This window comes from Falco biarmicus, chromosome 7 (genome assembly GCF_023638135.1).
Source record: "Falco biarmicus isolate bFalBia1 chromosome 7, bFalBia1.pri, whole genome shotgun sequence".
In the NCBI taxonomy this organism is placed as follows: domain Eukaryota; kingdom Metazoa; phylum Chordata; class Aves; order Falconiformes; family Falconidae; genus Falco; species Falco biarmicus.
The window spans coordinates 7,515,420-7,533,290 of NC_079294.1; the positions used below are offsets into that span (position 1 = coordinate 7,515,420).

The following is a 17,871-nucleotide window of genomic DNA, read 5'->3' on the forward strand; positions in this document are numbered from 1 at the left end:
CCACAAAATCACAAAATTATTACATTTCTCTGGAGATGTATTTAGGCTCCTCAGCACATGAAGTGAGAAGAATCTAGAAAATCTCCAGCTGAACCACAAGACAGTGCTTAGCCCTCATTTTGACAGGCATATGGAGTACCACCAGAGTCAAGAAGTTTGCTTGAACTGGGTACCGGCACCTGCAGCCAAAGCACACACAGACATCTGGGCTCATAAATTATTCTCTCTACGCAGCCCTGCTGGATACAGCATTCCCTGTAGAATACTGCTGTGCTGCTAGAGGAGTCACCCAGCCACTGAGAAATTTTAAAAAAAATTACCATTGAGTGAGTGTGTTGAGCTGGAAACTTCAAACCTACCACACTTGCAGCAAAAATCTTGACATTTGGATAATGTTTTCAGTTCATTCAGGAAAACAAGCTCCATGAGAATGATGAAGAAAAGAAAAAAAAAACAAAAACAAACCTACCAAAAACCCCACCACCAAAAAACAACACACACCCCCAAACACACACAAAAAAACCCTATTCTTCATTTTCATATAGATTTCATGCTTCATCTGCTCTGTGCAGAGCATTTTAATATGCTTGAAATAAATCAAAATGTGACCAGTGAGAGAAACATTATAAACTTCGATTACAATAAGAACTGGTCAATTTTATTGGTGCTGCTTTCAATGACAATGACGATGAAGGAAGGAAGTTTCCCTTAATCTAAAATTACCCTAAGCAGCAAAATATCATAATATAATAAATCGGAAGCAACAAACTTTCATTCTTTTTAGTATAACAAAACTTGGAGCTAAACAAGGTTAATTTTATGCCCATCACAAAAAAGGCAGCGATATTACCCACACTTATGCCATCAATATTTTGCTAATTCTAGGACTATGATCAGTATTTTCATGAAAGTGAGGCTGTGGCAGAATCCTGTGACGCACTTCTGGTAACTACCAGTATAGGATTTGGCCAACTGCGTATCAGCCTCCAAAAATCTTGGTGATCATTACAAATAGGCTTCTTCCCTTCCTTTCCTGTATTAAAGTTGAATCAGAGTTGTTACAATTTATTTATGCCATCTTTCGCAGTAGAACTGGCTACATGTTAGCAGTAATAGACACCTAATTTGTAACAGTCCTTATAAACTCCTGGATTCATTCACAGTTCCACTGAGCAAACTCACTCTGCAAGCCTAAATGACAAAAGGTCCTCACATATCCATAGCTCTTTCAAGGAACTTCTTTGCAATTTATATTTTTGTGAATTTTTTATTATTTCTGCTTATAAAAAAGAACAATTATATTCCAGTAACATTTGCACTTGCCATTTTTTCTGCTGCACTGAACATGCAAACCCACTTTATTCAAATTAGACCCTGCGCCATCATAAACTCTACAGGATGCACACGTCTTCAACTGTACCTGCCAACCTGGAATGGAGGGAATCCATTCAAATCTAGAACCCCTCACATGATTATAAAAAGGACTTGGGGTTTGGGACAAAGAAATATCAAATATATTTCCCCAACACAGCTAAGAAGGGTTTGTGGCTTTGCATGCAGCAGAACAATTTGGCAGATACTGTTCCTCGTCTCAAAGCTAAAAACTAAAGTCCAAGAATTCAAGAGTACCACGCTAGACAGAAGACTTCAGCTTTGCTTAAATGCTTGAATGCTGTAAGAACATTTGTCACTAGTCAGTTACAAAGACGCTAACGGTTTGGTGAAGGTGGTAACAGTTTGTAACCTGAAAGATGCTGATGTGAGTCAAAAGCAATACCAGCTACGCTCCTTTTCCCTACCAGTCCAATACAGTGGGCTGAATAATTTCAAATAAGATTCCCTTACAAAAAAAAAAAAAAACCAAAAAAAAACACACCACACCAAAACAGAACAGAGCAATACAGGTTATGTCAGCATACTAACAGTTTCTTAATACATAACTAAACCCTTACCTGAACCTACTCTTACATTAACAATTAATTAAAATAACTTCCCTGGTTTGTTTCAGGCTTACTCACGATTGTCTACTTGAAATCCATGAGCAAACAAAAATAATAAGATATCCTCAGATGATTAAAACTGTACTTGGTGATTTGACCTCCAATTCATGATCAGACCTGGATACTGTGATATCCACCAAGACGAAAAAGCTATTTTTCCATAATGAAGTGTGCACACACTGTTTAATATAGCAACCGCTGAAGTGACACGAATCAAAAAGATATTTAACTCAGAAAATTACTTGAGAACTTCTCTCAGCCTTTCTAACGCTTCATATTCGGAATGAAAGTGTTCAGCATATTGCATTTTCCACTAGCTAGAAAATGGTTTATGATGATATAAGAATTCTCACTGATCAAACACATCTGTGTCATCTCGTCCAGGTTCCTCATGGCATCAAGTCTTCTCATGCATTGTATTCCCTTTGCACAAGACAGACAAGAAGACAGCAACTGTTTTCTTGGCCCTGAAACCTCAAGAATCAGCTTTTTTTGAGAGAAGATAAGCAATTAGGAAAGAAGATATCACTGCTGAAAGGTTTGCTAAGGACTATTTTCCAGAGAAGCAGTAGTAATGCAAGCTTGCCATATGCATCATACATCAGTGTGCACCAGCTCAACAAGTGAGACTCTCTTTGGGAGAAGGGTTCTTATTCTGACTCATTCTGTCTGTGCACAAACAGTAATTTTTTTTTCTTGGTGCTAAGCAAGCTAAGGTGCTTCTTTCAGCGGCAGACTGTGAACCTGCAGCTCGACTTTCCCCAGCTCATTTCAGAGGCCAATACTCAAGCACAGAAGCACCAAAGAATATTTTTAAAGTCAAATTCTACCCTACCCCTCAAGCACCTGCATGTAATTTCAGTTCTTTTCTCCCTGAGACAAATTTTCTAGGAGCAGTGCCTTTTGCCAGCGAAACCAGCCTTGCAGTACAAAATATAGGCAACACGATGGGTCATGGTGGTAGAAGGACAGCAGCAGTCACTGCTGAAACAGGTGGGTGGTGTGAGGGCTGGAAAGGACGGCAAAAGTCTCCCAGCTGTGAGGAAGAAACTTTTCTCTGTTATTATCAAACCCTCTCACCATTCCTGGGAATAGTATCCAGTATTTATGTCCTAATGAAGTTGTCAGATTTTAAGATAGTCAACAGCCTGATATGTCTTAATCCTGGAAACAACACATTTAGTATTGCTACACATGTCCCTGATATTACCATTCACACAGCAAGTTTCCTCAAACTCAGTGCCTTGTGTAGAAAAAGCAAAATCAATGAAAAACAAATCACCAAATGCTCAACACACTTAGACACCATTAATGACACTGTTCCAGTCTACCTTTGGCCCTCTATTTCACTAGAAGGCATCAAAAGCATTGCCTTTTTAAGCCCTATAGCATGATGTCCACAAACTTTGAAGGCTACAGTTGCTTCTTGAGTGTACTGGGTCTGGCTGGGAGTGAGTTAATTTTGTTAGTAGCAGCCTGTATGGTGCTATGTTTTGGATTTGTGAGCAAAACCATGTTGATAACACACAGGCTGGGGGAGAATTAGCCAGCAGCTGTGTAGTGCTTAGCCACCTACAGGGGTTAAAGGAAAACACTGAGGAAAGTGCAAGTGATGACAGCTGAGCTGAAAGAAACACAAATCAATTTATACAAAGCAAGTGGCTGAAATAACAAACTGAGAAGAACAAGTTTTTCTAGCAAAGCCTTTTTTTTTTTTTTTTTTTTTTTTTCCAGACATCCTGGCTGAGATCCTGCCAATATTGCAACAGGAAACAAAGCAAGACATCCTGTTCTCCCTAAACAAACACGAGAAAGAAAACTCATATTATAACAACTGATGGATAAGAGAAAAACATGGCTGACCAGCAACTAGTCAATTCAATATTTCATTAAAACAAAACCCAGCATCACATGACTTCAAAAGTTAACCCACAAACTTCTTCCTAGGTTACTCCAAAGTTTAGCTACAGCATCTTTCTCCTCTGGCCAAAAAAAATAAATAATTAAAAAAAAGTATTAACACACCCTCCCCCCCCCCCCCAATCTTTTCATATTTCATAACCTTTGTTATAGCATTCAGAATCCTAATATTTCATTGGAATATCTAACATTAATTAATGGGTATCTAGTTTAGTGAGTGACAAGGTGATCAATATGGTTGTTTTGATTCTGCTCCCTTCAAAACAGTTCTCATTTTTAATTATAATCCCATGGAAGGAGGTCAGAGGCTACACGAACTGAAAATGCCATATATAAAAACCTACCAGCACAGGCAACTTTTCAAGAAGTGGTGAGGAGTCAAGAAAAGCTGCTGGGGTGGGAACAATAGCCAGTAAGCTGGCACAACCATTTTCCAAAAGTAGGTCATTGATTCCCGGCAGGTGATTGCCGAGTTCCCAAGGTTAGTTTTCTCTCCCGTTAGCTCTCACCACAGCAGTTTAGGTAAAAATACTGCAGAAAGCGTTCTACCAAGCTCTGCTCTGAACAGTACCATCTCTTCAAAGTGATGACCTTAGAAGACCTGCTGAAGTTTCTCCCCAAGGACTAGAACTGAAGAGTAAGATCAGAGTTTCAGAGGATGTGACAGCATTAGCTGGAAGATGAAGGCTAACTGCTGCTAACTAAGAGCTGTGGCTAGCTGAAGTCTAGTAAACACGCACTTGCATTTGTAGCCCAGATTTATGGCCCCTGAAATATTCTGGGGTGCAGGGACCTTGTGGTATCACAAACTGCAGTTTAGGATTGCAGAAATTAATTAATTATGCCACAGTAAAACATTAATCTTCATAGTACTGTCTGGATGAGGAGGATTAAAGACACTGTGAAAAGCTTGTGCTAATTACACCCAGGGTTCTGCACCCAAGAATGTAAATCACTGGAGTCTCTTTACCAGTCACTCCTCACGAAGTATCTGCTGAGCCCTACGGCTGACTGATTTGGCCTTAAATTTACTGATAAGATAGCACCCAACACAGCAAGCAGTGCTTGTGCTGATTAGTGTTTGCTTTTCTTTTTCACTATTCAAAGTCTCATTAGAGATGCTCTCTCTGGGTTGTTCTCAGACAAAATTAATCACATATAAAATATTCACTTCCTCCTAGATTCTAAAGCATGAGTTTCCAGTTTTGTGCCAATTTTCTTTGAACAAAAGAACAAAGTGGATGTTCTGGCAACTAATTACAGAATCTAATCTACAGAAGACATATTGTCTAGACAGCAGCAAAGCAGAGCAGCTTCTTGTATGCATTCACCCTTTTCCTCTCACATAGATGGAAGATGTCCATGTGCAACCCAGTCCCAAAGGGTTTCATCCTCTCCATTGCAACTGGTAATAACTCTGTGGACTTTGTCCCTTCCTTTTTTAAAACAAGCTCAGGAGCACTATTTTACTTTGCAGGGGTATCAAGCAACCTCTGAGTTGAGAACTTAAGTCGAGAATTTTTTCCCCACTGGGGACCTGGAGTGGACTTGAGTCAAGCAAGTCTGAGACAAAATAACTCACTTTGCAGTAGCAGCCACATGGAAAAGGAATTTGTTGGTTTATGTGATAAAACCCATCTGCACGCCCACAAGGAGCTCAGAGAGACAACAGCAGGAGGGGAAGCCCAAATGATATCATCCTGAATTACGTCCAGCCCCATCACAGGGGCCATCAGCCCACCAGAGACTTATCTGCATGAGCCCAGAGGAGCACTGGGGAACAGTGGCAGGTGGGAACGTAAATCAAGGACTCCTGAGGAATGAACACCTTGTCTGGGCCTCTCCCAGGGCTGTCCCAGCAAAGCCATTAGCCCCAGTGCCCAAGAGTGAAACTCCATCACCATAAGTCATCCAGAGCAGCTCTTGAGATCACCCCTTTTGGATTAAGGGGGTTGCTGCCTGGGGTGGGACATATGTGATGCAGGGGAAAAGCAGCGTGGGATCAGACAGACTTATGCAATGTTTAGGGGAGAAACCAAAGACAGGAAAAGGGATGAGTTTAGGTGATTTTGGGAGAGAAAAGAGTGGGAAAATAGAGGGGAAAGGGGATAAAAAGGGCTGGTCACAAATAAATATTTACTGGTCAGTATGCTTACCTGGCTGTGCCCTGCACCTGATAAGTGCAGTCTGTCCTGTCTTCTTATTGAGTTCCTTCCTTTTTCCTGGGTGAGGAGTCCTCTGTGTGCATGAGGGTGTACAGGGGTGTGAGTGCAGCAGCTGGAGCCAAACCACGGGTCAGAGAGTCCATATGTTCGTGCTGCCAGAGACTGGAATGAACTCATGTCTGCAAGTGTGTGATCACTAGCAGAGTGCCTGCCAGGAATACATCTTCAGTTTCACTACTGGTTGGATCCAGCATAGTATGTTTTCCTCTAACAGACTTCTTAGTTCACCATCTGACAAAGTACCTGGAAGGACTGCTGTTTCATCACCTGGCAGAAGAAGAAGTCTTCCAAAGACAGGCTTGCTCCTTTCCTTTCTTCTGCATTGCAGTGCAGCAGCAGCATGAGGCCACACCAGCAGCCTGAGTCTGAGACTGCTCAAAGGTGAGACCATTCTCAGCTCAGCTGTATAGATATCAGCTTTGCTTTCAACACCACAATATGACATACTAATGACTTGTCACTTTTCAGGCTGCATAGGCATTAATTTCTTCCTGATTATGTTTAAATGGAGTTAGGAGATACTAGAGTCACAAATATGATGTGTATGTTTAATCATACCTCTTCACTTTCCAAATAATGTTTTCATGTTAGAGTACTGTTAAGCTTTATTAAAATGACAGCAACATCACTAGGAATCAACTAAGCGCACTTGGTTTTACAACATTTTGATTAGCTTAGAGTTAGCACAGCTTCCTATTAACTTACGATGATAGGGAAAAAAAGAAAACTTTAAACCTTTCCCAGAGAGTTACACATCAGATATTTCTATTTTATGTTGTTACAGTGGCACTTACTAAAACAGAACATTAATGTTCCATTGAATTAAGGAACTAAATACAGTAAGCATGACAACTGAGAAGGGAGAACCAATCTCATGTTCTAGCTGTCTTCTGTTGTCAAAGACCAGTCCAAAATTAATTGGATCTGAAACAACATGCTAACTGCCTCACAGAGACACAGGACCAACTAGTAGTGATCAGACTGTGATTTTTCATCTTCTTTCAGTTGTGCTTTTAGCACAGAGAGAAGAGGATCAGGATTTGCTGAGGCTTCACAAGTGACACGAAAAGAGGTAACAGCTTGTCTGGCATGATACAGTGAGAAGAAAAGGCTTCGCTATGAAATAACAAGTGGTAAGAGAGAAGTATTCGCTGTCCCAAAGGCAGCTACTTTTGGAAGACCAAACCTCACATAAAGGCAGTGTCGAATTACGTGGCTATTGACAAGCCACATAATGGGTTTGGGAGAAGAAGAGAGAACTAGGCCAAGAAAAATAATACAAGCAGTATCCTAGAAAGAACACAAAGTGAAGACACCTCCAAAACCTGGTGAATCTGTAGCACACACAGCCCTGTCCTCCACACTTCATATTGGGTAGAATGCTAAAAAATATGCCTATCTGGACTGATAAGAAGTGGGGTCACTGAAAAGGGAATACGGAAATTAAGGACTAGATATCTTTGAAAAAATGAAGAAAAAGTCAGAGCACCAGCTATTATGCCACAAACTATAAAACTATCACAACAACTTCAATTTTCTTTAAAATGAACTATGTATTTCAAGAAACAGTTTAGAGGAGATGGACCAAAGAGCTACTCTTCTTTAGGAAACTCTATTTAAAACCCCAAAATATATGTACATAAGTATTAAACTATACCTATTTTCCCCATAAATCCAGCCAACAAAATTGTGCTATCCATTATGTCTACATTACATGTTGAGGAATCACTCAATGCACCTTCACACAGTGCATTTTGGGATCCTGATCTTGCTTTTGGTTGCGCTTATTCTACACTCAGAGGAAAACAGTTAATACCCAGTTACATCTGTGCAAGCAACAGCACTGTTGGGTCGTTCTAAATTCAAACTCTTATCAGTGTGCAGAAGCAGATAAGATCAGTTTAGGTATCTTCAAGAGTGAAAGGAGAGGATAAGTATTAAATACAGACAAAGTAAAAAAAATGTTCTTATTCTTGGAAACGATGTCAGTTTTCCGTTTCAGAACTATGAGATACGACAATGGTAAGAAACAGAGGGTAAGAAGAAATGAAGCAATGGAAAACAGTATTTTGCATCAGATATATGACAATCCAAGTATACGCAAGCAAAATTCCCTCAATCCTTTCAATTAAAATTAAGAGCAAGAATATTGAAAATAAAATGCTTACCTGGGACAATATACTAGACTTCTCTCAAAGAGCACGAGCTTCAGTGCTTGCTATGGTAGGCTCTTCAACCTACATGTTCCACAAGACTCCAAAAGTACAGCTCTGTTTACCTTTAAAACCATGCACCAGGTCCCTTCTATTCAGTTAGCAATGGTGACTGCTTGACCTGAAACTCTTCAACTGATTGTGAATCCCATTTCTCAAGTTACTCTGAAACACTTCTCATTTCAACAGACCCTGGAAGACCCATTTATATGTGAGTAACTCTGTCTGCACAAGTAAATATCAATGTGCCTGCAAGAATGTTTACAGTGATATTTGATCTGCTTCTGCATAACCATATTTTATTCATGCAAGAATATACAGGTTTTCATCAATCTGTTTCCAGCACGTTCCATTCTAGAAAGCAGGACAGATGACCCAAGTCACTGCAACAGGCAGCAACAAAACAAGTTGTTGGAGGCACTAGGATTATTCATTTTCAGCAACATATCATAAAAAATAGAACAGGAAAATCCAAAGTGGTTGAAAATAAATAATACAAAAAAAATCCTTCAGAGGAAGTCTGTATTTAAAAATGCAACAGGCTCAACTATTGAATGCATGGAAGCAAAATGAATCAAGATGTTTTTATGTTTATGGGGAAAGTAACAAATGCACCGGATTCAGGCTGTATTCCCACTGCCCTGATGATAGGATTCTCTTTTTCTTTTTTGAATGTTTCTCCCAATTACTGCTAGATTTTGATTTGCATGAAAACCAGACCATTGCTCCTTGCTACCAGAATTTATCTGATAAACCTGATAATAGTCTTCCATAACTAAGTCTTTAACAGCCAGCTGTCATCAGAAGTAGAAGATGCTGATGACAACACCAGATTATTGTCCAATACCAGAGGAACTGATATGAATGCTCAGATGACATGCATCAACAAGAACTATGGTGCAAGTGTTTAGATTTACAGGTGGCTAAGCAGCAGGAGCATATGAACCCTTAGGAAGCAAAAGATCCTATTTTTATGCAAATGTCCTCAATGCTGCTGGGTAAAAACTGGCAATCTCAGCTAGCAGAGACTCAAGATACTTTTTTCTATTACCCACTCTATCTTGAAACACAGTGTTAAAACTTCGAAGAGCAAAAGGAATTCAACAAGAGCTGTCAAACTTTGAGTCATACAGGACTAATCCCACACCACCTTGCAGCAGGTCTGAAGAAGGCCGCAGTTCTCAATGTTGTGAACTCACAATCAAGCTCCTACAGCATTATCAGGGCTTACAGCTGAGGAATAATCACATATCAGCCAATGCTTTTGGCTTGTCCCTGGCTATAGGCTCCCAGGGACCACTTCCCAAGATCAAGAGACTAATTGCTTCCCCTTCCATGCCAAGTAGGATCTCAATCAGCTGGCAGCAGCCAGGAGGGAGAGCTCATCTTATCTGCTTATGTGTGTATTATTTTTTTTTCTATTTGCAATCACAGAGAACCTTTTAAATTTTGCAACTATTGTACATGGTGAAAAAAAAACCAAACTGCCATCTGCTGCATAACACTACAAACCTACTCAGTCTAAAACTGTGGCAAAGCTGTTAAGAAACTGCTTTACAGTAAGATTCTCTCAGTGCTGCTACAATTGGCTCTGCTGCTAAAAAGCTCTATATTTGCTTTTGGGGCTGCAACGCAATTCTTTCCACCTTCCTGTGAGATTGGATGGAGGGTGAATAAAAAGAACACATCCTCTAGAAAAAGCATGGACCATCCTTTCCTTTTAATCCCTTGTAACATCTCCAAAGTGATGTTTAGCCTTCCATAAATCTTTCCACATAAAAACTAACACAGAGAACCTGTCAGTTCAGGAATCTGGTTTCAAGCAAGATAAGTCTCAAAGCACACATGAGAGCTAAACAGCTCCATTCTTTGGTAAGTGCTTTTCACTTTGAGGCTTGCATCAACTTCGACTAACTCTACAAAGTAAAATAGCAAAGATTTTCTTTCCCCAACCAGTATAGAATTGGATATGATCTTTCACTATTATTTTTCACAGAGATTTTTTAAGTATTCTCCCCTAGTTTTACAGACTGAAAGGGATCTTCAGTGACCGAAAGATTCCGCTGGAATTTATTATCGAAGAGCATTTACCACCTAAGACTGGTAAATGCTATATAAAAGGTTGTCACATAACACTGATAATATAATCAAAATCTAAGATCTATTTTTTCCTTCTTCTATACCCAAATAAAATGTCTTTGTATAACTATCAGGTTAAGTTGTCACCATTCTTAAATACAGCGAGAGTTTGAGGTGCGGGGTTTTTTGTTTTGATTTGTTTTTTTAAATATGCATGCCTTTTTTTTTTTTTGTAGTGGAGAAGTGCATACAGTACCTGTTGTTATTCTTATGTGGTTCTTTAAAAGTTTTCATAAAGACAACAGGTTACCAGTGAAATATAGTATCAGCTCATCAGGTTCCTCAGGTGCTCTTCTGTAAAGCTATGAAATAACAGTTCATCTCCTCCTTGGAGAAACCTAACACAAAATTTTCACATACAATCACCATAAGGTCTTCCCTCCTTCCCCCCAGCTTCATATCCCACCCAACCCTTCAATTTCAGAAGATTATTTTTTTTAAAGAAAAGAAAAAGAAAGAAAATAAAAGAAAAACAGCTTATAAAACAGCAAAGAAAATAAAGTTATTTTAATATATATAGAAAGAGAACAAAATGAAACTTGAGGGAAAACTTACTGGCGTTACAGTTTATCCTGATACAGTCTAGATGGGGAAAAATAAATGAAAGATGAAATTGCATCCTTCAAGGTAACAGCTGCAGACATCCAAAAACAATCAGTCCACCCTTCCGGGGACAGACACACGCAAAGAGATGTGGCCATTTTATACTTATATACAGTCTGTACAAGTTCAGGAGTGGGTGTATATGTACAGTATATTCTACACAAATATCTGTTACATAAATATATATATATACACACATATATATACACATATGTATAGAGAGATATACCAATATACATATATATCCACACATTGACACAGAAAATTATTTTCTTTTTATAGAAACCTATGCATCTAAGAGTATCTTCTACTCCAGACCATAAACTGTTGTGAATTACAATAAAAAAAAATTGATAATTAAGGCACAAAATATCTCCCTCAAAATGCAAGTCATACTCCAGTGTCATTTTGCTTTTTAAAGTACTTCAGCAATTTCTCTAAGAAGCTTGAAGCTCAAAGTCAACCTTTATACTTGGTTTCTTTTGAATTAATTTATATTGTTACTGCATAAATACACCATCTGTCCAACACAGAGTACCTGTAAAATCAGCCTATGAGATTTGTTGGTGCAATATTTAACCCTTTCCAGCTCTCCCAAAGACAGACCCTCTTTTCATTCCCCCAACACCAGCCCAGAACACTTTTTAGTATGTGCACAGACACACTTGACGCTGTCCATTCAGGCGAGGAAAGGGTTAATATACTGCCCAGTTGTGTCCTATCATAAAATGGCCACTTGCAAACAGCTAACCGCACGAACGCCCAGCCCAGATTTCAACTAGTTCTGGATGTTGGGAATAGTTTGGGTTTTGGTTGGGTTTTTTTTGCTTGGCAGGGGGAACGGAGTTTTCTTTCAAAGGTCCCCAGCCCTGCCCGTTCCTCAGAGCCCGATCTCGTCTTGCTGTCTGAACGGTAAGACTGAATGGGATGCTCATAACGTTCAGGGAGAAGATGAAATGGGCAGTGAAGTGGCAGATCTGGGAACCTTTGCTAGCCCTGCTTCATTCAGAGGTTATAGGCAAGGGAGGGACAAAGAGGGATATAGAGAAAGAAAAATAAGAGTTATGACTGTGCAATCTAATAAATGGCAACCGAGGAGTCTGCACAGAGAAAACAAGCTGAGGTAGGACAGCCTGAGCTACAGGCCTTCTGAGCACTGCTTCTCTCATTTACCACACCAATGCTCAGCATATCTCAGGATACGACCCATGAAGAGGATCTTTCTTTCATAAAGGCCTACTTACAGCCTTGTGAACACCCATTACTGTGGTGTCTGACATGGGCAAGAACTATATCAGTGCTAGTACATATTTTGGGCCACGATGACCTTCTCTCAGGAAATCAAGGCCAGGTATAATAGCACCATGCTACTGAATATCCACTCTGGACAACTAAAGCTTTGACCAGCAGGGACGGCTGTATTTATTACAGAGATATGGCCTAGCAAGAGAGATTATACAAAATGGCAGAGGGATATAAAACAGTTTGCTGCTTAACTGGACCAATTTTATGTTTACTCAGGCAGATGTAGGAAAATTATTTCAGCAGCTGAAACTATATGCAATTATTAAAAAAAAATGAAAGAGGAAGGAATAAGAGTCTCTAAATAAAGAGCCGTAATGAGCAGGGACACACCAATCAGGAGCAGCATAGTCAGAGAGAGTCTGTTTTCAAGCAGAACTTCTCTTGAGAAAATCTGGGTTTGGTTTTGTGCGATTAGGTTTGTCATGTGTCGTCAACCGCAACAGAAAAGTGGGAGCAAACAGCCCTGGAGCAATTGCTACGATCACCGTACAGTGGTGGCTATATCCCTTATAGGAGTTGGGGGTGGGGGGTGGGGGGGGTAAGGGGAGCTCTGAAGTACATGCTGGGGAACTTCCCTCTATGACCTGATGGAGAGCAAGAGCGAGAGAGGCTCCCAGGTCTCACTGCAAGCAAGTGAGATCAAGAGAGTTGTTACAGCTGGAACAACAGGGGAATTTCTTATGGGATAAACAGTAAGTGTCCCAGAAAGAGAAACATGGCTGGTCATCAGCAACATTCATCAAAGTTAGAAAGTAAACCCACTGTTGCGTTATAGGCGTCTGCAGAGAAGTTTTGCACTTTTAGGCTTTTTGCAGCCATACCGAAATAACTACATGTCCCAGGGCTTCCCCTCAGGCTGAGTCACGGACTGCTCCAGGTGAAGGGATCAATGTTTCAAACTGAAAACCAGTGTAGCCCTTATCCTGGCTGCTAGACTTCTATTTCAAAGGACAAGAGACCAAGTTACTGAGGGGGTTGCCCTGACAGCTGCCATGGTGCTATTAGATCCCCAGACTGTGCGAGCACGAAGGCTTTGCAATGCCATGCAATGGAGTGCCAGGCAGAAACGTCCAAGCACACTCCAGAAGAACCAGCCCCTGAACTGGACTTAGTCCAGCTGGGTCAGTGGGGATCCCACATGGCACCTAGGCAAGTGCATCTGCCTGTGCTGCTACACCAGCACCATCATACTCTTCATGCTACCTTCAAAGAACATGCATAGGTTTTTTGTTAATTTCCTTAATTCTGAGGCTTGTCAAAGCAACCAAAAAAGAAATTTCTAATCGTTAATATATGAAGGTGTTTTCTCACATTTATATCTGTTTTTAGAAAGGCAGAGTACCCATTTTTCCTCTAAACTCGTATAAAACTACAAATCCAAAGCAAATGATTGCAGTAATCCTCAAAAAAACCCTGGCAGTAAGGTGCAGGTTTAGACTCGTCTTTGTGCTCAAAACAGCAGCAGCTGAGGAATTCAGGAATAATTAAAAAAAACTTCTTGGGATTCCTCCTGCACAGTACCAGGGCAATAAGGCTTCTGGTAATCATCAGCTGGGGCTCTCAGTTCTGTTACCAGCTTCTACTGGTAAGATTTGCTTTATTTAGGTACGTCTGCATTTGTGACTGAAAAGAAGTTGTCCCTCGCTTTAGCTTTTGAAGATGAGTATACCTAAACAGCTGTAAATCCAGTCACCTGCCAGCTGAGCAACTGGATGAGGAATCTGGAGGACAGCAGTAAAGTGAAAACACTCTATAACTGCATGGGGAGCAGGATAAGCTGGAAAGACCTTCTGCAGTTACTTTCTTTCATTATTATTCCTAATGTAAACCAGAAGCTGCTTCCTTAGTGTTCAGGTGGAAGATTTTCCAGAGCACATCACCAGGAAAATGGGCCAAAGACCCCAGCCTCACAAAAGGTTAAACAGCTCCACTGTAATTAGCTAACACTAGGGATTTGAATGGAGATATCTTGAGCAGCAAACAGAAGTCTCTGTGAATCAGGTCTGTGTTTCTTAACATTTGTATCTTTGTGCCTGAAAAGGGTGATATTTATTTGATAGTGCTAAAGCCCCAGGCTGTTTTTCCCTTGAATCAGGAATGAAGTCACCTTTGTTGTGTGAGGACAAAGTATTTGTTCCTTTTGATGAGCACCCACACGTGGTTGTAGAAGAGCACTTTAAGGCAAGCCTAGGACAAGACAGAATATCAAGGCCTGATTGTTTCTAAGCTCACACTAGGTTATCTCCTATGAGGAAACCAGCTGAGGTCCTGTGCACACTCTTACTCCATGTTGTAGTGTGGCTCCTTGCCTCTCCCCTACTTGCATGCAGTCAGACTGTGCACCCACCTGCAACCAACAGCTGACAAATATCTTTGCATGTCTATGACAAAAATAAAATATTAAAAAATCAAGGGCTTTTGTATGCACTGATTATAGAAAAGACATTTATTGTTGAGAAACTGTGCATGGGCATATGCAGGCAGGTCTGTGCGTTATGATTCGCACAAAGGGAAATTTGGCATAAAAGTTCACATACATCAAAAAAGAAAAATAAAAAATGTGCCTGCCGTGTTTGTATGCAGGAATGATAAAAGAAACTTGGCACTTTGGAGAGGCAAAGATGTCTTTGACACCCTTGAGCAGATATCTTACAAAAAGACAGGTGAGAAGAACAACAGACCTGGCTCCGATTAACAGGAGGCAGGAAGTATTTATTCCAGTCACCAAAACCTGAAATACACTTTAATAAAATTCAGTGACACTATAACCCTCCCACTCATCAATGGGAGGAATAATGTGAAGATGGATCTCCCTACTGGACCAGCCATTTCTTTCCCTTTCTGCACATCATCTCAGCATCAAAAATTATTCCCAAGTACATTCCAAGCCACAATTTGCTTAATTTCTCTCTCTCCTTCCACTCTAGACCCATTTCTTCAGAGCCCTTCTCTCAACAGAAGTGAGATCTGTATCACATTTGGACTTCTAATCTTCACACAACAAACAAACCCCTGTGAGACTGTGCTGTCAACATGCAGATTGCAGTGCCTCGGGCACACACACAGAAACGTCTGAAACAACCTTCCTAGCCTCCCTTTCTTAAATAATTGTTCATCACTGCTCTTCCTTTCCCTCCCACCTTCTACAGCAAGCTGTCCATGCCCACCCGTGCCGGCTGTACGATGTGTCTATCCCCCGTTTGGACACCGAGTGCTGGGGAAGTGGGTGGGATATGCCAGCCCCTGCAGGCTGCTCTGTGCGCTCTGTTCTCAGGGCTGTTTGCTGTGCGGGCCGCAGGCTTCAGGCCTTTGAAGGGTTGAATACCATCTTTTGATTTACCATGGCTGATGGGGTATGGGAAAGCTTTACAACTGAAATACACAGATATTTTTTTTAAAAAAAAAAAAAAAAAGAAAGAAAGAAAAAAAAACCCCAACATAGGAAAGACCTTTATAACCACACAAATGATAAGAAGTAATCAAATGGAATAGATCAAACGAGAAGACAGAGGCAGCTCTTATTAATAGTATTAAATGACTTATAAGAAAAGCACAATTAAATAACTCACCACTCAAAACAGTCTTTTTTTACACACGTCTGCCATGGGTTACACGCTTGGGAGGATGCTGACACCAAGCGTACTCAGGTCTTCAGAGGTGGTGCTAACTGTTTCTCACTGATAAGCGGATTTTGGCAGGGTCAGATAATGAAGATTTGGTTCTTATTTGTGACATTTTGGCTATGATCAGTCTCCTTAAAGAGTTAGATGTGACTTATAGTAAACAACTGAAAATGAATGGCTCTCTTAACATCATTCCTCCTCCAATTCTGTTTCTTTAACAGCAAGGTAACTTTGCCATTTTGATAGAAGTGAAGTCCTGTTTCAAGGAATATATCTGACAGCTTTATAAATCTGAAGAGAGGACAGATGAAGCTCAATCCAGGTTCCAACAGTCTAAACTACCTTTCTGTTGAGTTGGGCATAGAAGGAGAGTGGTGACAGGTTTCCGCTGATGCAGCCTGTAGTCACTTTTGTGGGAAGATTCAACCTCAACAAAGTTTCCAGCTGAAAAGCTGACAAATCTGGCATATACATTGCTTTGGTCCCTGCAACTACACAAAACTTCAGTTAACACAGGGTATGGCTTACACATGTCCCTGTATTAAACCATCAATGACAGATCTCTTTCCAAACATGTGTAGATCATATGCTAATTCTTTAGCCACATCTTTTAGATGCCAGGTTGTAAGAGTTGAGCAGTCCAGCTCCAGGCTAAGTAACAGACCCCAGCGATATTACAAGTGACCAATGTCAATCAGGCATACAATGCTGGCAGGCAGTATTTTCCCTTGTGGCCTGCCAGCATGATATAAAGAAAACTGGAAAGGAAAGAGTAAACTGTAAAAAATTATAAGTAATTCAGGATAATCTGAATATAACCTCCTCGTATTCACTTGTGATCTAAGTCTAGGAAGCCCTGAACACCCAAAAGGAGCAATTCCCCCTGTTCTCACTGATTTTAAAGGAAGATGAAGACGTAATAGAATCAAACCAGTGGTACATTTCTCAGAAGAAAAAATAATAATCTTTGATGAAGTCTGGCAGTTTTCATGCTGTAGTATCAAAGGTGATAGAAGCAGCACTTACTAAAACACTACCATATCCCTGGAGGGCTGTGAAGTATTCTCTCTTCAACAGAGAGAAACTACGGCATGCAAGGTAAAAGAACTGGCTCTGTGTTACAAGGAGTTAGTGTAGAACTGAGCTATTACTCAGCTGCCCCGTCACTTCTCCGACAGAAGCGTGACACTGCCAGTCTTCCTGCGATTAAGTATATCATCTGATAAGAAAATGGCTAGCAATAATTGCCAAGAAAGGAAATGGTGGGGAAAAAAACATCTCATTTTGCCAGATTATTAGCACCAAATGTGTTAGATCAGAAGATGCAGACAGACAGACACACACACACACATATATATATATATATGTGCACTGGAGTTTTATGAAAGATTCTCTTTAAACATGTATGAACGCTCAACAGCAATTCTTTTGAGCTGTTCTCCAGAGAAATCCTGCAGACCTATGAAATTTTCCTTCACTTAAAGTTAATATAGGCAGATACGGCTATCATCAGAGTGTTGTTTCTCTTTATTTGGGAAGTTACTGTCATAGCTGAAGTTGATCTATTCCCTCTGTCCTCTAGGTCAGTCTGGATAGGGCAGCAACTGTTCCTATGGTAGCTAGACATTCAGTAGGGCTTTACACTTCTTCAGTCAAGCTAAACAGAGCAAATATGTAATCCAAATGAGAACTCTTGCATTTTCTTCTTCTTCTTCTTCTTTTTTTTAAATAAAAAGCAAAGGTTTTCATAGCCCTTTAGATAGAGATTCTTTGCTTTTAAGAGTTATGAACTTGTTTAAATGCATCTTCTTCTCTTCAGTTGCTTATTCCAAAAGCAGATACT

General features: G+C 40.3%; 1 protein-coding gene across 21 annotated transcripts in view; it reads right to left on the reverse strand.

Annotated features, from left to right (window-relative positions):
* The window catches only part of NRXN3 (neurexin 3), a 1,022,200-nt gene that overhangs the window by 646,937 nt on the left and 357,392 nt on the right, over positions 1-17,871 (reverse strand). For 18 of the 21 annotated variants that reach the window (XM_056346630.1, XM_056346621.1, XM_056346629.1 and 15 more), the window contains one exon: positions 11,053-11,079. The exons of the other annotated variants lie outside the window; for them this stretch is intronic. In XM_056346630.1, the coding sequence (XP_056202605.1) occupies positions 11,053-11,079 (27 nt within the window). The remainder of the gene's footprint in view (positions 1-11,052; positions 11,080-17,871) is intronic. 21 annotated transcript variants of the gene reach the window in all.